Genomic DNA, 23,829 nt, shown 5'->3' on the forward strand with positions numbered 1-23,829 from the left:
AACCAGCAAGGAGCGAGAACCAACATAAACCACATACTGGGAAGTCCAACATTGCCTTCATACGGAGAACATAGATTTGGTCTCAATTATTGTTAGATAAACCTATATTATTATTATTATTATTATACAGGATTTATATAGCGCCAAAAGTTTGCACAGCGCTTTACATCAGGGAAGACAGTACAGTCACAACACAATTCAATACAGGAGGGATCAGAGGGCTCTGCTCGTTAGAGCTTACAGTCTAGATAAAGATATACGTATGCTTGATATAAATAAATGTATCGCTATATGTTAATGTTTCACAAATATTTCTACACATAATTTCACAAAAGTGGTAAAAAAAAAAGCATTCTGTGTATATGGGAATATAAAACATAGAGGGGTTTCAGTGATTAAATTAGAAATACTCTAAGTATATTGTGTATATATATATATATATATATATGTATATATATATATATATATATATATATATATTAGGGCTGTTACTGATTACATTTTTTGTGTTCGATTAATCGATTTTTTTTTTAATCGATTAATCAACTAATTTCGATTAATTATAACGCACATACAGATCCAACTACTTTTAGCTGATCTCCTTGCAGGCTGATTCCCAGTGCAGCCACCAACCACTGGAAAAATGGATAGCAGTATATAAAAAACACACAAAGGCAGCGCTCGATGGGAATAGCATTAAAACTTTTATAGTCTTCAAGTAGGTAACCAAATAAATATTGCACTGGAGATAAAATCGATGTAGCTACATAAACTGTAAAAATGGTGCGAGTAATACCAAACGGTAGCAAAAGCAGTCATAAAAACATGTAGCTAAGTATGATACTGGTATAAAAATGGGTACAACAATGCCACTGCTGAATCCAGATGAGAAGGGGTTAACATCAGTCCGTCAGCATGTAGATGTCCCGGGAAGGGAACTATCACAACTCCCAGTGGATGGCTGAAGAATCCCAGGTTGATAGAGGGAAGTGATAGAGGGAAGTGTAACAGCCCTTGCGTGGGGCAGATAGTAAGGTCCCGCCAACATGCAGATATGGAGGCACAGCAAAGGAGCCCTTCAGATGGACACGGCAAGCCCCGCCGGTGTCCGTGACGTTACTGGATCTCCGACGGAACTCCCTAAAGACCCGGGAAGCTGGCGGAGAGGTGAGTACCAATCAAAAGAATTTTGATCGATCAAAAAAATTAAAGATTAATCGATGAATTAATAGTTAATTTCCACAGCCCTAATATATATATATATATATATATATATATATACACACACACACACACATACAATATACTTAGAGTATTTCCAATTCAATCACTGCATATATATAAGGCCTCATGCACACCGCTGCAGTTAAACTCACTTTTTTGTGAGTTAGGCCCCTTTCACACAGGCTGTGCAATCAGGTCTGCCTGTCAGTTTTTCAGGCGGACCTGATTGGACACTGCATTGTCCTCTATGGAGAGGCGGTGACATGTACACTGACAGCCGCTGCTATCAGGATCTGATCCTGTCCGCCAAAAACAGACAGATAGTGGTCTTATTTTCCATGCGTCCGGCAGATCAGATCGGATGGAAACGGACAGGCGATCCGTTACCATCTGATTTCCCCATAGAGGAGAGCAGGACTGTATCCGTGTCCACTCTTCATAGCGGAGGGAACACGGACCTGTCATCCACCTGCTCAGTGGGGATCAGTGGACGATTCCCTGCTGAGCAAGTGGATTCCGTTAAAGGGGTTGTAAACCTTCGTGTTTTTTCACCTTAATGCATCCTAAAAGGTAAAAAGGTAAGAAAACACCTTGCAGTGTCCAGCCCCCCGTTTTACTTACTTGAGTCCCGAATTTCCCGCGAGCTCTCTCCACTGCTTTTCAGCTCTACATTGGATAGATTGATAGCAGCACAGCCATTGGGGCCCCCGCTGCTGTCAATCAAAACAAATGACGCGGGCGCCGGGGGCGGGGCCAAGTCATACACTCGGGATAGAGCTTCCCAGAGGGGTTATCTATTACGGGGAGGAGCCGCGAGAGCCGCTGTGGGACCCCAGAAGAGGACAATCGGGGGCCACTCGCCAGTGGTTCTCTACTTCTGTCCAGAATAAAAGTCTGGCCAATTAACTGATCGCTCGTCCTCTGCTGCGGATGGCGCTGGACTCCAGGACAGGTAAGTGTCCTAATATTAAAAGTCAGCAGCTACAGTATTTGTAGCTGCTGGCTTTTAATCGGCTTTTAATTGGCTTTAACCGCTTAAGGACCACCTCCTGCACATATACGTCGGCAGAATGGCACGGCTGGGCACATGTACGTACAGGTACGTCCTCTTTAAGAAGCTGTGTGTAAACACAGCTTCCCCGTTCTTCACTGTGGCGCCGTCATTGATCATGTGTTCCCTTTTATAGGGAAACACAATCAATGACGTCACACCTACAGCGCCCCCTTGTGGTTAACTCCCAAACTGCAATTGTCATTTTCACAGTAAACAATGCATTTTTAATGCATTTTTTGCTGTGAAAATGACAATGGTCCCCAAAATATGTCAAAATTGTCCGAAGTGTCCGCCATAATGTCGCAGTCACGAAAAAAATCGATGATCGCCGCCATTAGTAGTAAAAAAATAAAAATGTATAAAAATGCAATAAAACTATCCCCTATTTTGTAAACGCTATAAATTTTGCGCAAACCAATCAATAAATGCTTATTGCGGTTTTTTTTTACAAAAAATAGGTAGAAGAATACGTATCGGCCTAAACCGAGGAAATTTTTTTTTATATATTTTTGGGGGATATTTATTATAGCAAAAAGTAAAAAAATATTGAATTTTTTTCAAAATTGGCGCCCTATTTTTGTTTATAGCGCAAAAAATAAAAACCGCAGAGGTGATCAAATACCACCAAGAGAAAGCTCTATTTGTGGGGAAAAAAGGACGCCAATTTTGTTTGGGAGCCACGTCGCACGGCCGCGCAATTGTCAGTTAAAGCGACGCAGTGCCGAATCGCAAAAACTGGCCAGGTCCTTTAGCTGCCTAAAGGTCCGGGTCTTAAGTGGTTAAGTAAATAAACGCCCAAACTCAAAATACTGCTAAACTCGCCTTATCTGATTTGAAATAATGCAGCTTAGATGAGTTTATGACGCTGATTTTCTCCTGTCAGGATAAACAGCGTTTACAAGAAACCAGTGTGCATGAGGCCTACAGGTATTCCTAGACTGCTGTAGGCCTTTCTTCATTCTGCTCTCACAGCTTGCACTACAGAGCTTGTCAGTCGGGGTTACACACACACACAACACACGTCTGTCTATCAAATCTCATCCGTTTATCGCAGGCACAGATGGTACCTCACGCTATGAGGGATGAGAATGACAGACCCATAGTAGCGTGCACATGTTTACACCAGCAATGTCAGCAATAAAGTCAGTAATGACATAAATATACTGGAAGAATCCTTTTATGACTTGTACACACTAATAAAGTATTATGACAAGGAACTCCTGACCCTATGTACAATCACAAATAATTTTGTCACTAATTCTCCCAGCAGGACTAATCTGCTAGCATTCTGAAAACATCAATAAAGCTGACAAGCAAACATTTTTAGTTCTATCAGCAGATAAAATTGGTCTCTGGAAACCTCCCGGGATACATAAAACATCTTACTTTCATGCATTGGAAGCGGAATCTCATCAGCCAAATATGGTTTCGAGCTTCTGCGGCCTTCAGCTGGCCCACCACCTTGGCCTGCCTCTCCTGCTGGAGGGTCAGGATCTGTTTTCGGGGCTCAGCCTGGGATCTGACGGCGTGTTCTTTCAGCCGGGTCTGCGTGACGGCTATTGATGCTGCTACCGATTCGTTAGGCTGCTCGTAAGCCAAGTATCTGGCACGCTGCATGGGGTCCATCTTTCCCTGGTTGGGACCTTTCTTCAAAGGTTTAGGCTGACCTTTATTTGACGCCATTAGGAATTTTTGCAAGTCAAGTCAATTCCTACAATTAAAACAGAACATTAGGGTTTTCCATTACAAAGATCACAGAGGTACACTACATTGTCAAAAGTATTGGGACACCTGCCTTTACACGCACATGAACTTTAATGGCATCCCAGTCTTATAGCTAGATTCAGATACGGTGCCTCAACTTTAAGGCGGCGTAGCGTATCGTATTTACGCTACGCCGCCTTAAGTCAGAGAGGCAAGTACTGTATTCTCAAAGTACTTGCCTCCTAACTTACGGCGGCGTAGCGTAAATACGGCAGGCGCAAGCGCGCCTAATTCAAAATAGGCTGAGGGGGCGTGTTTTATGTTAATATGCTTTCACCTTCCGTGATTGACGTTTTTTTTTAACGGCGCATGCGCCGTCCGCCTACATTTCCCAGTGTGCATTGCGGCAACGTACGCCGCACGGGCCTATTGATTTTGACGTGGACGTAAATGACGTAAATCCCTATTCACGGACGACTTACGCAAACGACGTAAAATTTTCGAATTTCGACACGGGAACGGCGGCCATACTTAACATTACTATTCCATCTATTTGATGGAATAACTTTAGGCCTGCTAATGCGTTACGTAAACGGCGTATCTGTACTGCATCGGCCGGGCGTACGTTCGTGAATAGGCGTATCTACTGATTTACATATTCTACGCAGACCGCAATGGGAGCGCCACCTAGCGGTCAGCCTAAAAATTACACTTTAGGATACGAGGGTGTAAGACACTTACGCCGCTCATATCTGAGCCTAATTTAAGCGTATCTGGTTACCAGAATACGCTTAAATAAACGCTGACGCAAATTCTGACTTAGGCTGGCGTATCTACTGATACGCCGGCCTAAGTCTTTTTGAATCTAGCTATTAGTCTGTAGGGTTCAATATTGAGTTGGGCCACCCTTTTGCATCTATAACAGCTTCCACTCTTCTGGGAAGGCCGTCCACAAGGTTTAGGAGTGTGTCTATGGGAATGTTTGACCATTTTTCCAGAAGCGCATTTGTGAGGTCAGGCACTGAGTTACATAGCAAGTCAGGTTGAAAGAAGACACAAGTCCATCTAGTTAAACAATAAAAAAAAAAAAAAAAAAATATCGTACAATCCCATATACTCAATTCTATACCCACAGTATAGTTTGGCCGAGAAGGCCTGTCTCTAATTCATCCCTAAGGTATCAGGTTGAGGTGAGGAACAGAACAAACTCACTCATCCACGTCTTTATGCTGAGGATCGAGCCTGCAGGTGTGCCACCATAGGAAGAGGCTTCCTATGGTGGTGCACCGAGAAGAGGAGGGGCCAGGAGTGCCAGCAAGGGACCCCAGAAGAGGAGGATCAGGGCTGCTCTGTGCAATTCCACTGCACAGAACAGCCAAGTATTTAATTTTGTATTTTATTTTAGCTTTACAATCACTAACACTTGAATACAGTTCTCCCTTAAACTTGGGATTGAAATGCACCTCCCAAATCATCCAAAACGATTAAATTATTGTCAATAAAATGAACAAAATACACTTGTATTTGAGTAAGTACAACCATACGATTGCAGAGCCGCATTCTTCCCAGCAGTATAACACAGCCGCCACAGAAGAGAAAAACAAAACAAAAGACCTTTAAACCTCGTTGTTGGAGAAAACCGTTGAGAATTCCTGTGACTGCAAGAACACATTTTTCAACATTCACAGAAATAAACCCGACCGGCTCACAAGAAAAAAACAATTATAGACTAAACTTCAGACACTCTGGTCACACATCACAAATGTGAAAAAGACAAATACTGTGACTACTGAGAGGAAAAAGTGAAGGTGATGATAGAATCTAAGATGGACAGATAGTGTGCTGCAAAAGAATAACCTGGGAAGACAGCTACTGACAGACGGGCCTAGTGTTCCGAAGTCCATGAGGTCCTAAAGATCTCTCATCTTGATAGAACAATACCAGCATGACCTTCATAGGAATCTGGAGCAATGTACGTGGCTGCAAATAGATGCTGAGGACAAACACTGGTAAGATCATTAAAAAAGCTATTTGTTATTAATTGTCAAACTCAATTTCATTGCGGGCCACATCAGCATCATGGTTGCCCTCAAAAGACTGGTTAGATCTGTAAGACTATAAATGAATCCAGAGAATAAGTGAAGAAACTCTACCACTCCCCTCTGCCGAACCGCATCGATTCGACTCACGGATTCGGCTCACGGCCTTACTGTTGACACATTTCGTTTAGAAGCTCGGTTAGGCTTTAACCCCTTGCCCAACGCTGCACGATTATATACGTCCGCAGAATGGCACAGCTGGGCAGATCGACGTATATATCCGCATTCCTCCCAACTGGCACAGATTGTGCAGGACTTTCCCGCAATGACAATAGGTTCCCGCATTCCCGCAAGAGAGGTTTTTTTTTTTTTGAAAAGCCTATGGCGTGCAAAACACACCCAAAAACTTCACCCGGTGCAGAAAAAATATGCACACACATAAAGAGTGTTCACAAAAACGTGCAGACGGGTGCTACGTCAAGTGGTCCTCCTGTGAAGAAGGGACCCAAAAACCCTGATCCCCCGGGGCGTTAGGCTCCAGACGGGGACTGAGGTACTGTGGTCCGAGCAACCGAAGCCGACACGGACCCAACTTCCTTGGAGGGTCTGCCGAAACAGAACCCTCCCAGTACTAGGTGGGGCTCCCCTGAAGGTAGACCCCATGAGAGCAGGCAAACTAAGCCAGAAGGCCATATCCACCTACTCCCAAGACGTTCAGGGCTGGCCTGAGGAACGGCACCCTACTAATCACACAGTGAACAAATAACGTGCACAAACAAAAAAAGACAAAAAACGTGACACACATAGGCTATAAATTAAATAAAGTGGTGGAAAGGGATAGTGGAGAGGAGAGTGAAGAAGTGGCCATTGTGCAGTACAATGGCCAGGAATAAAAATATTCCTCCGGTCCTAGCCAAAAGGCCCGGCGGAGGAGGCAGGTTCTTAAAAAAGCGTGTATTGGTGCAGTGACCGTGGTACCAGTCAAATCAAAGTGACTCTGAGCCCTGGTTCACACTGGGCTGCGGGAGTGAAGCCGTGCGAGTTCAGCTGAACTCGCACGATTTCACTCCCGCCGGCAGTCCCGATTTCGGCCGCGATTTAAGAGACATCTGTGCAGGTTTCTGCACAGATGTCTATGTAAATCGCGGCCCGAAATCGCAAAAAGTAGTACAAGAACTACTTTTTGAAATCGGTGCAGCACCGCAAATGCGGCGTCGCACCGATTAGGACGGCGCCATTGCCGACAATTGGCGGCATTTGAGATGCGATTTCACATGTGAAATCGCATCTCAAATCGAATGAAATCGCACCCAGTGTGAACCTGGGCTCACTCACAGTGATTATTCTGGTACCCCAGGACTGCCACTCCAGGGGCACATGCACCATAGGCTTTTCAGGTTCCAAATCCAACCCCTCGATCGGCCAGTGCAGCCCTCCACCCCTGCCAGATAGAGAGCCCTTCAAGGTTTTCATAGGGAGAACTGCCGCTCCAGTTAGCAGCCTCCACCAATACTAGCCTTTCCAGACCCCCCATCAATCCGGAGGATTTGCATGGCCCTACCCCGTCTCATCCCAGGGCAGTACCAGCTCCTCCTACCGGATCGCTGACAGGGATAGCACTTACACCGGCCAGCCAGAAGGCTGGACTAGAACTCGGCAAAAAGACCAGACCCAGTGCAGCCACCCATCCTCACCAGAAGCACCCTTCCAGATGGCTCAGACGCAACCATAGGGCGGCCCCCAGTATCTATCGGGCAGCGTAGTCCCTGCTGAAACCATCCTTCCAGGTGCAATGACGATATTGGATTGCATCCACCCTCCCCATGTAAGAGGTGCTTCAGCACTCCTCTGACAACTGATAAGAACAGATACTACACTTGATCTTTAACGGTCCTGCTACCAGGACTCGATGTCCGCCGGGAGTCCCGCGATCGTCTCACGGAGAGGAAGAACGGGGAAGTGCTAATGTAAACTGTGACAGGGAGCGGTGATCAGTGTCCTGTCACATGTAGCCCCACCCCCCCACAGTTAGAACACATCCCTAGGTCACACTTAACCCCTTCACTGCCAGTCACATTTACACAGTAATCAGTGCATTTTTATAGCACTGTTCGCTGTATAAATGTGAATGTTCCCAAAATAGCACCAAAAGTGTCAGATGTGTGCGTCATAATGTCACAATCACGATAAAAATCACTGATCGCCGCCATTACTAGTAAAAAAAGCCATAAAACTATTCCCTATTTTGTAGACGCTAAAACTTTTGTGCAAATCAATAAATGCTTATTGCGATTTTTTTACCAAAAATATGTAGAAGAAAACGTATCGGCCTAAACTGAGGGGATTTTTTTTATATATATATATATATATATATATATATTATTTGGAGATATTTATTATAGCAAAAAGTAAAAAATATTGCTTTTTTTTTTTCAAAATTGTCGCTCTATTTTTGTTTATAGCGTAAAAAATAAAAAACGCAGAGGTGATCAAATACCACCAAAATAAATCTCTATTTGTGAGAAAAAAAGGACGTCAATTTTGTTTGGCAGCCACGTCGCACGACCGCGCAATTGTCAGTTAAAGCGATGCAGTGCCGAATTGCAAAAAGTGCTCTGGTCTTTGGCCAGCCAAATGGTCCGGGGCTGAAGTGGTTAATTGTCTCCACTGGAGATTTTCCCCCATATTTCTTGTGCGGGCCAATGGGAGAGGAGGTTAGCAGAATATTTCCAATAGGGACACATTTAGTAGATTGAGGAAGCACTGAATGGCTGTGGAATTATATTGCCGACAGCAATCACACCTTGAAGGATGTTCTACTCTTCCACCACACTATACTGTATATAATAGAATTTGAGTTTTATATAATCGTGTACACATTGGGGGTTATTTACGAAGGGAAAATCCACTTTGCACTACAAATGCAAAGTGCACTTGAAATTGCACTTGGAAGTGCAGTCGCTGTAGATCTGAGGGGGACATGCAAGGAAGCATTTTAGCTTGCACATGATTGGATAATAAAATCAGCAGAGCTTCCCCTCTTTTCAGATCTACCCCTCAGATTTACAGCGACTGCACTTCCAAGTGTACTTTCAGCGCAATTTCAAGTGCACTTGTAGTGCAAAGTGGATTTGCCTTTCGTAAATAACCCCCATTGTGTCTTGCCCTGGTGTTCCCGAAAACAGGTAAGCAACCAATGCAATAAGATTTTTAAGCTCAGAAATCCAGAATGGAAGGAATTAAAAGGGTGGGGCCTACGACGGTGACATCATCATGTGATTTATTCCCAATTGGTCGGTTTACGTTCGTGCCCGGAGGGAAGCCGGTAGGAATGCCGCAAACTATTTTACATGTCGATTGACTTCATGCTGATTTTACTTGTAATTCTTGTAAGTGCAATCTTTTATTCTTACCTATTAAAACTTTTTTTTTTTTGTACTGCACTATGGAAGCGCTTTTCTCGTTTTTGTTTTCGAGTATTGATGGAACAGTGTGAGCCACTTATGGTTTGAGGGAGACCTTATTTTCTCATGCCCTGCTTGACCACCTGTAACTCAACGATCAATTCTATCTGGTAAGGAGCTTGCATTATTCACCGCGGGTGTGGAGCATGATCTTTTCTGGCTGTCGACTTGGTCCAGCACCACAGTTTTCCATCACCTGTCTGTCTTAAAGGGGGTGTAAATGTAAAAAAAGAAATCCCTAAATAGCTTATTTTACCTTAGTGCAGTCCTCCTTCACTTACCTCATCCTTCCATTTTGCTTTTAAATGTCCTTATTTCTTCTGAGAAATCCTCACTTCCTGTTCTTCTGTCTGTAACTACACACAGTAATGCAAGGCTTTCTCCCTGGTGTGGAGAAAGCCTCTTGAGGGGGGAGGGGGCGAGCAGGAGGGTCAGGACGCCCACTAACACACAGCTCCTTTCTCTATCTGCAAAGTAGAGATTGTCCTGACCCTCCGGGGACATGCCCGCTGACATCCGACCCGTCAAAGTGTGACGGAGGAAAAACCTACTTTTCCTTCCGTCTGGCGGATCGGATCGGGTGAACACGGACATACGGTCCGTGTTGATCCGATCCCCCCATAGGAGGGAGCGGGGAAAAGACAGGGCGGTCCCTGCACAGTGTGCGGGGACCGCCCTGTCATCCGCCAGCTCAGCGGGGATCAACGGAACGATCCCCGCTGAGCCACCGGAGGTGCACGGGGCGGATCATTACTGATCCGCCCAGGGTGAAAGAGGCCTTAGCCTTTTGCTTACTTTAGGTATGCTTCAAATAAGCTGCAAGGATGGTGATACAGAAGAACCGTAACAAAAAGTTGAGCACCTGCCCCATAGGAACCAATCATCTTCCAGAGATGGAATCTTCACTGGTTGCTTAGGATTGGTGGATCTTCTTTGCTGCAGGCAACAGCTTTACTGTAACTGCAGTTTCCTTTGCTCAAACCTGATGCGTTTTGGATTTTGACCTTGAATTCTGCATGAAATAAAATCCTCTTATATAAAAACGCATTCAGAAGGAAAGCGGTAAAAAGCTTAGCTTTGTGAGCACGTTGGAGATTTCTTCTGGGAAATGTTTAAATGCGCTCGTTGTCCCGGTTCACTGTACGCTGCGAGGATTATTTGTTTTAGCGGAACAGAAGAGATTTGTTGGAAATTTGCTGTACGGTTTTTCTTTCTGCAAGGAAGACCTCCTGACCCCCCCCCCCCCCCCTCGGAGAACAGCCGCTGGAGGTGAAAACAGCTCAGCGCATCGCCGACAAACGGTCACTCCCGCAGAGCATGGAGGAAACACATCTGAGATAGTTACAGTGCGAATCGTTAAAATCAAAGTGGATGAAGAGCGCAGATGTACGTGGCCTGGGAGGGAAATAGACGGCTCTCAAGCTGAGAACAAACGTGTAGAACAAAATGTGGAGGAGGTAATTCAGGTTGGAGACACCAGGATCAAATACTATCCCTACTCCTCAAGAATGCTTCAGTTACAATACTTAGAGTGTCCCCCCCCTACACCGCACCCGCCTAAGACAACGTGTTCACCGTCAGCCAAATTCTCTACTAAAAGAGAACACATCACCACTAAGCTTACGCAAGAATCCAAATATACACTCTAAAATGTTGGTGTCATTTCAAAAATATATATATTTTTTTTAAGTAATATTAAAGGCAGGCTTTTAAAGAAAAAATAAATAAAAAAATTACAAGCATGTCATACTTACGTGCTCTGTGCCACGGTTTTGCACAGAGCAGCCTGGATCCTTCTCTTCCAAAGTCTTCCGCCAGCGTCCTCCTGCCGAGTGTTCCCAGAGCGAGCAGCTTGCTATGGGGGCACCCAAAGGAGGCTCGTTCCTTAAGCTCTGTACACATGACCGGGATTCCCGGCGGTATAAAGTCCGCCGGGAATCCCGACGGGAAAACCGAGAACCTGCTCGGTAACTTTCCCTGTGTACACAGGAGAGGTTTTCCCGTCGAGAAAACGGCAGGGAGAGCTTTGGCCGGGAATCCCGGCCGTGTATATGCTCACTCGCAGTATATGCTCACTGCGAGTCCATTCACACACAGAGCCACCGCTCACCCCCGCCCCCTCTCTCTCCTCATTGGCTCACTGGCTGTGATTGACAGTAGCTGGAGCAAACGGCAAAGGACGTCAATTTTGTTTGGGTACAATGTCATACGACTGCGAAATTGTCAGTTAAAGCGACACAAAAATGGCCTGGTCATTGAGCAGCCAAATCTTCCGGGGCTGAAGTGGTTAAATGTAATATCTCATTTGTAGGCACTTTTTATACACCTCACTGCTTGTTGCACTAGATATATAATTGTAAAGACGACATAGACGAGCCAACTACTAGGTGGGTTAAAGTGGTTGCAAACTCAGAAAAACAAACAAACCTGCAAGACAAAGGCATAATGAGCTAGTATTTGTTGTGTGCATACTATTGGGGACTGAGTAGCACCTTCACCCACCTCATACCAGCTCTATTCTCTTTGTAGTACTCTCCTAATCAACATTGATTATTTGTAATCCTCATGCTGCTAGCATTGGTAAATCAATAGGGAAGTATATCATATGTACTTGCTTTAAACTTTTTTTTTTTTTTACATTTCTTTGGGTTCTTGCCTAGGCAAATTATGTCATACATTCCAGGAGTCTTCAGAAAAGGTCAACAACTGGGTTACTTTTTAAAAGGGGAGTTCCACCCAAAAGTGGAACTTCCGCTTTAAGGAATGCTGACCCCCTGACATGCATAATTTCTTTTGGGGGGGGGGGGGGCGGGTACCCAATTTTCACAGGTACCCAGCTCTCACTTCCGCTCCGGGCCGCCTAGGCGGTCTCTACCTTCCAGCAAGCTCCTGGGACACATCACAGGTCCCAGAAGATTGCCCGGCCACTCAGAACGCGCAGAGCGACTGGCACATGTGCAGTGTGCATCCGGCTGTGAAGCCGCAAGCTGCTAAAAGAAGGCACCATTCAGGTATAACCACTCAAAGTCTACGACGTCATATGACGTTGGGCAGGCGGGAAGTGGTTAAACAGGTTGAAGTTAGAATCGGATTGGCTACCATGCACAGCTAGCTGCACCAGATCCTGAGTGCTCCAGGTTTAGTTAGGCCGGGTTCACACTTGCTGTGGACGAGGCTCACGGCAGGGGGTCCGGTGCGTCCCTGTTCTCTGTCTTAGGTGTGAATCGGGTCCTAATTTTTGCCTGAATTCTGACCTGAAACGGAGCCAAAGACGTACAGAACTCTTGTGCAATTCTTTCTACAGCTACCTTGGAGGTGAGTGAACCGACTCCATTGAGAGACGGAAACCAGTGGCAGTGCATCCATAAAGGGCGCAGGATCGCCGCCCCTCTCTCCTGCACCGTTCTATCACCATAGATAAATTCATGCATTTTTTTTTTGGAAGCGCATGATTAGAGCCGTAGGCTCTAATAGGCGTCCCAATTAGAGCCATATGCTCTAATAGGTTTCTAAATTGGTAAACAGCGGACACAATGAGTGTTAGGGAAGCAAATAAATCGCTTTCCTAACACTGACCCGCCTCTAAGTCAATCAGGTACTCAGGTCCTTCTGGTTACCTGTCACCCGATTGGCTGGAGCGACAGGCGCTGTGATTGGATGCCTATCAGGCGTCCAATCATAGCAGAGGATGGTAAGACATCAAGGACTCGGAGCATGAAGGACAGCGCCGTGACCCAAGACAGGTTAGTGCCGGGCAGTAGGGGGGGCACATTGGCAGCATTTGATGGGGCACACTGGCAGCATTTGATGGGGCATAGTAGTAGCATTTGATGGGGCACAGTAGCGGCAATTGATGGGGCACAGTAGCAGCAATTGATGAGGCACAGTGGCAGCCATTGATGGGGCACAGTAGCAGCAAATGATGGCACAGTAGCGCCAATTGATGGGCACAGTAGCGCCAATTGATGGGCACACTGGCAGCAATTGATGGGCACACTGGCAGCAATTGATGGGCACACTGGTAGCAATTGATAGGCACACTGCCAGCAATTGATGGGTACAGTAGCTGCTCTTGATGGGCAGGGCCGCTGATAGAAATCATGGGGCCCCGTACAACCTACCTGACGGGGCCCCTTCAGTCCCGCCCCTGGTCCCTCCTTCAGCCCCAATCCTGGCTCCGCCCCCTGGCCCAGTGACGTGACAGCGGGACATGCTAATGCCATAATGTACTGTAGAGACAGTGCCACCCATGCCGCCAATGCCATAATGTACTGCAGACAGTGCCATCTATGCCATGCCGCCAATGCAATATTGTGCTGCAGACAGTGCCACCCATGCTACCAATGGCATAATGCCATTGGCAGCATAGGTGGCACTGTATGCAGCACATTATGGCATTGGCGGCACGGGTGGCACTGTCTGCAGCACATTACAGCATTGGCGGCATGGGTGGCACTGTCTCTGCAGGCAGCACATGAGTTATGGGCCATAATGCATGTGCTACCTGCAGACAGTCCCACCCATGCCGTAATGTGCTGCAGACAGTGCCACTCATGACCCAATGCCATAACGCATGTGCTACCTATGCCACCAATGCCATATTGTGCTGCAGACACTGATATCAATGCCGCCAATGACCTAATGCCATTGGCAGCATGGGTAGGCACTGTCTCTGCAGGCAGCACATGCATTATGGCATTAGCGTCATGGGTGGCACTGTCTGTAGCACATTATGGCATGGCATGGGTGGCACTGTCTCTGCAGGCAGCACATGCATTATGGCATTAGCGTCATTGGTGGCACTGTCTGTAGCACATTATGGCATGGCATGGGTGGCACTGTCTCTGCAGGCAGCACATGCATTATGGGCCATAATGCATGTGCTACCTGCAAACACTCCCACCCATGCCGCCAATGCCGTAATGTACTGCAGGCAGTGCCACCCATGACGCTAATGCCATAACGCATGTGCTGCCTGCAGAGACAGTGCCTACCCATGCTGCCAATGGCATTATGCCATTGGCAGCATGGGTAGGCACTATCTCTGCAGGCAGCACATGCGTTATGGCATTAGCGTCATGGGTGGCACTGTCTGCAGCACATTACGGCATTGGCGGCATGGGTGGCACTGTCTCTGCAGGCAGCACATGCGTTATGGGCAGACAGAGCCACCCATGCGGATGCCAATCATGCCATAATGTATACATGCTGCTGCAGTAGTAGTAGGAGGAGATCTTTAAGCCACCCCCCCAAGCACACACCTGTGTAATGTTTAGCTGCCTGGGCCCAAGGAATCACTTCTTCCCTGATAGGTGCTGCTACATGGACTTCTGCGATATCCTCTGCGATATCCTCTGCTGCCGCTGCTCGCCGGGTGGTCGCCTTACTGCTACTTCTCACGTGCGGGGAGAGACTCAGATACAGCCAGGAAGGAATCACTCACTCCGCGGCGCCAGGAGGACGGCAGTACACAGATGACGCGCTGGCCGGGAGTTGATCTAGCACGGAGAGCGGGCGCGGAAGAGGTATTCTTCCGTTCCCGAAACACACAAAATAGTCCCTTCCCTGCCGCCATCTAACACTACAAAAAAGTGACCAAAACAAAGGAAAATCTAAAGGGGGGGGGGATGTGGTGGCGTGTGCTGGCAGTATTAAACGGTTGTGGTGGTTGGGCATTTGAGGGACATGGCTGGAGGATTTTTTTTCTTTTTAATTATTGATCTGATCAGGTTGCCGGGCCCCCCTGCTGCCCGGGCCCGGTACAACAGGGCCAGTTCTACTGGCCTATCAGCGGCCCTGTTGATGGGCACAGTGGCTGCGCTTGATGGGCACAGTGGCTGCAGTGGCTTTCAGTTTTTTTGCGTCCCCCAAAAAATTTGGAGCACCAGCCGCCACTGACGGGAACAGTCTTGTCCTGTCATGCAAATTGGATGCGGATTAAATCTGCATCCAATTCGCATAAGTGTGAACCCAATCTAAATCTTCCGCGTGGTGTCCAGAGAATCACCAAGACTGGGATAGTGCATGGATATATACATACACTGCTGACTGGGCTTCTCTAGAAAACAGGACGGAGTCCCTAGACAAATGTTTCCATGGTGTCGCTGACAAAACTCTTCTCCCACTTACCATCATCTGATTGGCTGTCTAAGCTATCCAGCAACTGGTACAGCCAATCATCACCAGGTGAAAAGTGATTTCTAATTCAGGTACTTGAGGAAATAACAACAGAGGAGTAAGAAGAAAGAGACAGAAAGAGATAAATAAAGACAGAAGAATCACCCTGGATACATTTCTCTGCTAGAAAAGTGTTGATTATTAATAATCCCCCCGAGGTCGTCCAATCACAGCCCTCCATTCTTACATCCACAGACACGTGTGTTTCTTTCTTTTTTTTTCTTTTGTAATGAAAATGCCAATGTACTTTTGTTTTCATCTGTGCGCAGGGCCGCCATCAGGAATTATGGGGCCCCTTGCACAGCTTCCTGGAGCAGAGAGCCGCCTCAAGTTGAGAAGCGCCGGGGGCTGCTGAAAATTGGGGGGGGGGGGGGGTTGCCCTGGGGACCTCTGGGCCCCTCACAAAACACATATATATAAAAATATATATAGAAAAAAAGAGGGGGGGTAGCCATCCTGGGGACCTCTGGGCCCTTTAATAAAAAAAATATATATATATAAAAGGGGGGACCTACTGGGCCCTGGTGACATCTGGGCCATTTTATAAAAAAAAAAAAAATAGAAATAATTTATAAAAAATATATATATATATAAAAATTATATATATAAAAAAAAAGGGGGGTTTCCATCCTGGGCCCTGGGGACCTCCGGGCCCCTTACAAAAAAAAGGGGGTTGCCTCCAGGGCCCCTTACAGGTGTACTGCCTGTACCCCCCTGATGGCAGCCCTGTCTATGCGCTAACGTGCGCCCAGGACCGAAAATGGATAGCAACGCAATTACATGAAGCAATCAGAGAGGCTGTGTTGTCTGATGACACGGGAGGGAACGCAGAGCCCAGCGCTGTCTACATCCATCCTGGATTATTAATAGCACCGTGACGAGCCGACAACCACGCCAGCCCAATTAAACGGCCTTTTATTTGTGCGAACGGCGAAAAGTGCCCATGAAATAGGCAAAGTTGTAAGTGCGGCACTAATAGGATACTGCAGGCTTGTAATAATACTATAACTTGGAAACAAAGAGGTGTAGTCTGCGCTCTGAGCAGCCAGCGAAGGGTTACACCACACAGATTATATTCTGTCATTTATATCATTTAGATGTCACACGTCTGATGATGTCACAGATCCCCAAACTCCACCATCACATGTATTATACATCCGTCTCCATGTCTATGGTGCTTTAGTGACAATTATGTGTTGCTGTGATCATTTCTATATTCATAGATTCTATGTATTTCTCTTCTCACCCGTCTCATCAGGAAATCATCACATCTACACATCATGGTAGATCAGCCTGAGCAGAACATTGTATATATAATAATACAACCAATAAAGAACATGGAATACATGGGGGCAAGGTGCTTGGGGTGCCCTCCCCCAAGTTAAAGGGATTTGGCCTGGTATGGATCGGGGGGGGGGGGGGGGGGGGTTGGGTGCTCGCTCATCCCCCCTCCCTCTTTTCTGGCCTGCACGCTCGGATAAGGGTCTGGTATCGATTTGGGGGGGGGGGGGGGGGCACACAACTGGTCTTCACATGTATGTGAGAAACACCAGAATTGCCGTGAGCACCACGTGTGTTATATGGATGGAAACCTCGTCCTTTATTGCCGGCACCACCAGTCTGATCACACTTCCCCCAGTGCCTGAAACATGGCAGTGGTGAGAGCCGTGTGTCTCTCTCTTGATTCAGCCTCCTCTCTTGCCCTCAGCCTCCTCTCTTACCCTCCTCTCTTTCTTCAGCCTCCTCTCTTGCCCTCAGCCTCCTCTCTTTCTTCAGCCTCCTCTCTTACCCTCAGCCTCCTCTCTTACCCTCAGCCTCCTCTATTGCCCTCAGCCTCCTCTATTGCCCTCAGCCTCCTCTATTGCCCTCAGCCTCCTCTCTTACCCTCAGCCTCCTCTATTGCCCTCAGTCTCCTCTATTGCCCTCAGCCTCCTCTATTGCCCTCAGCCTCCTCTCTTACCCTCAGCCTTCTCTCTTTCGTTAACCTCCTTTCTTGCCCTCAGTCTCCTCTCGTACCCTCAGACTCCTCTCTTGTCTTTAGCCTCCTCTCTTACCCTAAGCCTCCTCTCTTTCTTCAGCCTCCTCTCTTACCCTCAGCCTCCTCTCTTACCCTCAGCCTCCTCTCTTGTCTTTAGCCTCCTCTCTTACCCTCAGCCTCCTCTCTTTCTTCAGACTCCTCTCTTGTCTTTAGCCTCCTCTCTTACCCTCAGCCTCCTCTCTTACCCTCAGCCTCCTCTCTTGCCCCCGGCCTCCTCTCTTGCCCCCGGCCTCCTCTCTTGTCTCAGCCTCCTCTCTTGTCCTCAGCCTCCTCTCTTGCCCTCAGCCTTCTCTCTTGTCTTCAGCCTCCTCTCTTGTCCTCAGCCTCATCTCTTACCCTCAGCCTTCTCTCTTGCCTTCAGCCTCCTCACTTGCCCTCAGCCTCCTCTCTTACCCTCATCCTCCTCTCTTTCTTCAGCCTCCTTCTTACCCTCATCCTCCTCTCTTTCTTCAGCCTCCTCTCTTACCCTCAGCCTCCTCTCTTACCCTCAGCCTCCTCTCTTACCCTCAGCCTCCTCTCTTACCCTCAGCCTCCTCTCTTGTCCTCAGCCTCCTCTCTTGTCCTCAGCCTCCTCTCTTACCCTCAGCCTCCTCTCTTGCCCTCAGCCTCCTCTCTTGTCCTCAGCCTCATCTCTTACCCTCAGCCTCCTCTCTTGCCCTCAGCCTCCTCTCTTAGGCCCCTTTCACACTGGGGCGTTATTCGAGCGAAGCCTCATCTGCAATCCCAATGTGAAAGCCTGAGTGCTTTTAGAGCCGAGCCCTTTCACACTGCCAGCGCCCGAAAAACGCTGGTAAAGCATCGCTAAGACGCTAACGTTTTAGGGCGTTTTTGCAGTGTGAAAGGGTAAGGCGTTTTTACAGCGCTTTCAATTCATTTCAATGCAGAGGGGCGTTTTTGGAATGTTTTTTTCAGCGCCCAAAAGCTGCTCCAAAGATGCTGCTTGCAGGACTCAGTGTGAAAGGGTCCATTGAGATGCATGGAGAGCATTTTATGAGCGTTTTAATAGCGCTATTTTTAATGCCAAAACGCTGTAAAAACGCTTCAGCGTGAAAGGGGTCTTACCCTCAGCCTCCTCTCTTGCCCTCAGCCTCCAGTCCTCTCTTGCCCTCAGCCTCCTCTCTTGCCCTCAGCCTTCTCTCTTTCTTTAGCCTCCTCTCTTACCCTCAGCCTCCTCTCTTGCCTTCAGCCTCCTCTCTTGCCCTCAGCCTTCTCTCTTTCTTTAGCCTCCTCTCTTGCCCTCAGCCTTCTCTCTTTCTTTAGCCTCCTCTCTTACCCTCAGCCTCCTCTCTTGCCTTCAGCCTCCTCTCTTGCCCTCAGCCTTCTCTCTTGCCTTCAGCCTCCTCTCTTGCCCTCAGCCTCATCTCTTGCCCTCAGCCTCCTCCCTTGTCCTCAGCCTCATCTCTTACCCTCAGCCTTCTCTCTTTCTTTAGCCTCCTCTCTTGCCCTCAGCCTCCTCTCTTGCCCTCAGCCTTCTCTCTTTCTTTAGCCTCCTCTCTTGCCCCCAGCCTTCTCTCTTTCTTTAGCCTCCTCTCTTACCCTCAGCCTCCTCTCTTTCTTCAGCCTCCTCTCTTACCCTCAGCCTCCTCTCTTGTCTTTAGCCTCCTCTATTGCCCTCAGCCTTCTCTCTTTCTTTAGCCTCCTCTCTTGCCCTCAGCCTTCTCTCTTTCTTTAGCCTCCTCTCTTGCCCTCAAGCCTCCTCTCTTGCCCTCAGCCTCATCTCTTACCCTCAGCCTCATCTCTTACCCTCAGCCTCCTCTCTTGTCCTCACCTCAGCCTTCTCTCTTTCTTTAGCCTCCTCTCTTGCCCTCAAGCCTCCTCTCTTGCCCTCAGCCTCCTCTCTTGTCTTTAGCCTCCTCTATTGCCCTCAGCCTTCTCTCTTTCTTTAGCCTCCTCTCTTGCCCTCAGCCTTCTCTCTTTCTTTAGCCTCCTCTCTTGCCCTCAAGCCTCCTCTCTTGCCCTCAGCCTCATCTCTTACCCTCAGCCTCATCTCTTACCCTCAGCCTCCTCTCTTGTCCTCACCTCAGCCTTCTCTCTTTCTTTAGCCTCCTCTCTTGCCCTCAAGCCTCCTCTCTTGCCCTCAGCCTCCTCTCTTGCCCTCGGCCTCCTCTCTTGTCCTCACCTCAGCCTTCTCTCTTTCTTTAGCCTCCTCTCTTTCTTTAGCCTCCTCTCTTGCCCTCAGTCTCCTCTCTTGTCCTCAGCCTCCTCTCTTGTCCCCAGCCTCCTCTCTTACCCTCGGCCTCCTCTCTTGCCCTCAGCCTCCTCACCTGCTCCAGCAATACTCTCTACCTCAGGCCTGTAAGGAGGTTCTATCAGAACTACAGAATGATAACAGTACCGAAACTTCCCGGGAATTCGTGTGAAAATACAGCCATGTGCGATTTCCTTTACCTAACAAGGGCCTCTCTTCCTCCACACCCGTCCCCTGTTGACAAACGTCGCCGAGGCAACCAGGTAACCAGGCGAACTTCCCGCCTCTGCGCGCACGTGACTCCTCGGCGGCCAATGGCGGGCCTCGCTGAGAGAAGTTCTCTGAGGGGCGGGGCTCGTGTTGTGTGGAGAATAGTGAGGCGGGCTGGGGACATGGCTGCCTATGTGCGGCGTGTGCTCAGTGATAACCCGCTTTGGAAGAGAAGACATGACCGCTCTAATGTTATTTAGGTCTATAAAGAGCCGCAGCAACTTTCCCAGTGTACAAATACGTGCTAATGAGAGGCTAACACAGTCATAATAATAACTTCCTATACAGTAATAATATGCAAATATTCCAAACTTTATTTATAATAATCAGAACAATTATAAATACAACTTCGTCATGAGTTATTACAACCACAGTCTGCATCATAACCTTCCCAATGTGCTAATAAAGGCTAATAATAGGCTGACGTAACACACAGCTTTATGAAGTATGTCGCCATTTTACACCAATTTAAGGCTGGGTTCACACAAAGGATGAGCTCAGGCGTGTTCGCAACAATGTGCCTGCGAGCCGCCAGGAAGCTGACACTCCGCAAGCGCTAATCGCAGGCAGTGAGACATTTCCTGGTCTGCACTGCAACCGCGGAACGGGAAATGTCTCACTGTCTGTGATCAGCGATGCGCAGTGTCAGCTTCCTGGCGGACGCGGGCACGTGGAGTTGCGAACACGCCAGAGCCCATCCTTAGTTCACACAGGTCTGGCTGCGGTTTGCAGTCCGGTGTCCGATGCGTTTGTGTTCACCGATTAAGGCTGGGTTCACACTATCTTCACATGCGGCTCACAACAGGGGTCCGGTGAGTCCTGGTTCACCGTTTCAGGCCTGAAATTTTGGCTAAATTCGGACGTGAAACGGACCAAAAGACGCACAGAACTCCTGTGCAAATTCGCAGCGGAGATATGTGAACCGGCTCCATAGAGAACTGGTCAAATCCTCCTGCTTCGCAATAGTGGGAACCCAGCCTCAGGTGCAACCTCAGATGCAACTTTTTTGGATATACTTCCGTTGATATTTTGGTATACTTCCATTGATATTTGGATACACTTCAGTCGATATTTGGATACACTTCAGTCGATATTTGGATACACTTCAGTCGATATTTGGATACACTTCAGTCGATATTTTGGTATACTTCAATACAATGTTTATATTTTGATATATTTTAATACACTGGGGCAGATTCAGGTACCTGCGCGCCTAGTTACGGCGGCGCAGCGTATTGTATTTACGCTACGCCGACGCAACTTACAGGAGCAAGTGCAGTTTTCACAAAGCACTTGCTCCGTAAGTTGCGGTGGCGTAGCGTAAATAGGGCCGGCGTAAGCCCGTGTAATTCAAATGTGGAAGGGGGGGCGTGTTTTATGCTAATGTGTGATGACCTGACGTGATTGACGTGTTTTACGAACGGCGCATGCGCCGTCCATGTACATATCCCAGTGTGCATTGCTCCCAAGTACGGCGCAACGACGTATTGGTTTCGACATGAACGTAAATTACGTCCAACCCTATTCGCGAACGACTTACGCAAACGACGTAAAAAAATTAAATTTCGAAGCGGGAACGACGTCCATACTTAACATTGGCTGCGCCTCCTAATAGCAGGAGCAACCTTACGCAGAAAAAGCCTTACGCAAACTACGTAAAAAACTACCGCCGGGCGCATGTACGTTCGTGAATCGACATAACTAGGTAATTTGCATATTCTACGCCAAAAGCAACGGAAGCGTCTGGAGATACGCCGCCGTAAAAGCTACCTGAATCTGCCCCAATGTTGATATGTCAATATAATTTGACGACAAATGTTGATCTACTTTAACAACAATAAATAGAACACCCCTGTAAAATACAAGCCTGCTGTATTGTCATTGGGCTGGATTCAAGAAGCAATTGCGCCTGTGTAACCATAGTTACACAGCGCAATTGCTTACTTGCCCCGGCGTAACAAATGCTCCTGATTCAGGAACCTCGTTACGCCGACTGCAGCCTAAGATATGCGCGGCATAAGGCTCTTATGCCCGCATATCTTAGGCTGCATTCTTGCGATGGCCGCTAGGTGGCGTTCCCGTTGTGCTCAGCGTATAGTATGCAAATTGCATACTAACGCCGATTCACAACGTTACGCGAGCCCTGCGTACGCAGTTTACGTTGTTTCCGTATGGCGGTTTTCGCGTAAGGCTGCCCCTGCTATTAGCAGGGGCAGCCAATGTTACATATACCCGTCGTTCCCGCGTCGCGAAATTTTTAATTTACGTAGTTTGCATAAGTGATTCGTGAATGCCGCTGGACGCCATTCACGTTCACTTTGAAGCAAATGACGTCCTTGCGACGTCATTTGCCGCAATGCACGTCGGGAAAGTTTCCAGACGGAGCATGCGCTCTACGATCGGCGCGGGAACGCGCCTAATTTAAATGATTCCCGCCCCCTACGGGATCATTTAAATTGCGCGCGCTTACGCCGGGCATTTTGCCGGCGCGCCCACGCAATTTACGGAGCTACTGCTCCGTGAATCAAGGGCAGCGCAGTAAATTTGCGGGGGCGCAGGGCAAAAATGTTGCCCTGCGCCTCCGCAAGAAAGGAGCAAATCTACCTGAATCCGGGCCAATCTTTGTATCTCAACTGGGAGACACATAAATGGAAAAAAAAAACATATTTTATTCTCTTTTTTTTATTGTCAGGAATTCCGACTGATGTTTGTAAAGCGTTTTCGCCAATCAATAATTTAAAGAGTGAGTAAAAGCGGCAGTTTGACATAAATATTTATGAAAGGCTCCGTGTTCTGAGTTGGAAAATGTACACAAATAACTGCAGGGTTTATACATCAATAGCAATTTCCACTGTGCCCTCTTCCACTGCCGTGCAATGAGCTGCCGTCCAAGGAGGGGGCTCCACGAATGACAGCCTGGCAGATGTGCTTAGAAGACGCAGGTTTAGCATTGGTGCATTCATATACCGTAGCGAGGCAGGTGACATCTCCTAGCACTGAATTCCTATCCTTTTTACTAGTGTGTTATTAGCAAATGCACAGTGTTAGTAGTTTGGTTTTCGATGCCAAGAGTCTGACTCTGGTATCTATCTGGATATTTGTCACAGATAACAAGGAGGAAATAAAGTTCCCTGAACCCTGAGGTTGGGTCATCATGTTTTACCACTCCAGACGACACCAACCCCAGTGATGCCACTGCACAGGAACAGAGCTAAGGATGTCAATCACAGATTGTGTTTGGGAGCTCCCTCCCCTTTCAACTTTTTTCTCTTGGTGTTGAGAAAACTTGTCAGAAATTATTCATGCTGATAGCAGAGGAAAGAGGCAGCAAAGAGAAAAAACACTCAGTGCTCTGCATTGAGATAAGTAAAAACTATAGAGGGATATGCTTTGTCCATGTTTCATGTCTGAGGTTTACAACCACTTTTGAGGAAGCTCTGGTCTCTCTAAAGCGGTCTGATATCCCCCTGCTGAATCAAAGGCAGAACTACCCAATCAGCAGCATGAACTTTGCTGACTGCAAAGCTCAGGGCCGCCATCAGGGGGGTACAGGCAGTACACCTGTAAGGGGCCCGGAGGTCCCCAGGGGCCCGGATGGCAACCCCTTAAAAAAAAAAAAAATATATATATATATATATATATATTTTTTTTTTAGGGGTCCGGAGGTTCCC

The 23,829-nt window shown here is 47.6% G+C and overlaps 1 protein-coding gene across 2 annotated transcripts in view; it reads right to left on the reverse strand.

Annotated features, from left to right (window-relative positions):
* Positions 1 to 20,183, reverse strand: part of LKAAEAR1 (LKAAEAR motif containing 1) — a 38,098-nt gene extending 17,915 nt beyond the window's left edge. Inside the window, exons 1-2 of one of the 2 annotated variants that reach the window (XM_040330612.1) lie at positions 20,089 to 20,183; positions 3,665 to 3,989 (exon numbers count right to left, since the gene is read on the reverse strand). In XM_040330612.1, coding sequence (XP_040186546.1) covers positions 3,665 to 3,961 — 297 coding nt within the window. In that variant the 5' untranslated portion in view covers positions 3,962 to 3,989; positions 20,089 to 20,183. Of the gene's footprint in view, positions 1 to 3,664; positions 3,990 to 20,035 lie in introns of both variants that reach the window. The other variant, XM_040330613.1, reaches the window with a different exon arrangement.
* Between the last annotated feature and the right edge of the window lie 3,646 nt (positions 20,184 to 23,829).

Source organism: Rana temporaria, chromosome 12 (assembly GCF_905171775.1).
Source record: "Rana temporaria chromosome 12, aRanTem1.1, whole genome shotgun sequence".
Taxonomy (NCBI): domain Eukaryota; kingdom Metazoa; phylum Chordata; class Amphibia; order Anura; family Ranidae; genus Rana; species Rana temporaria.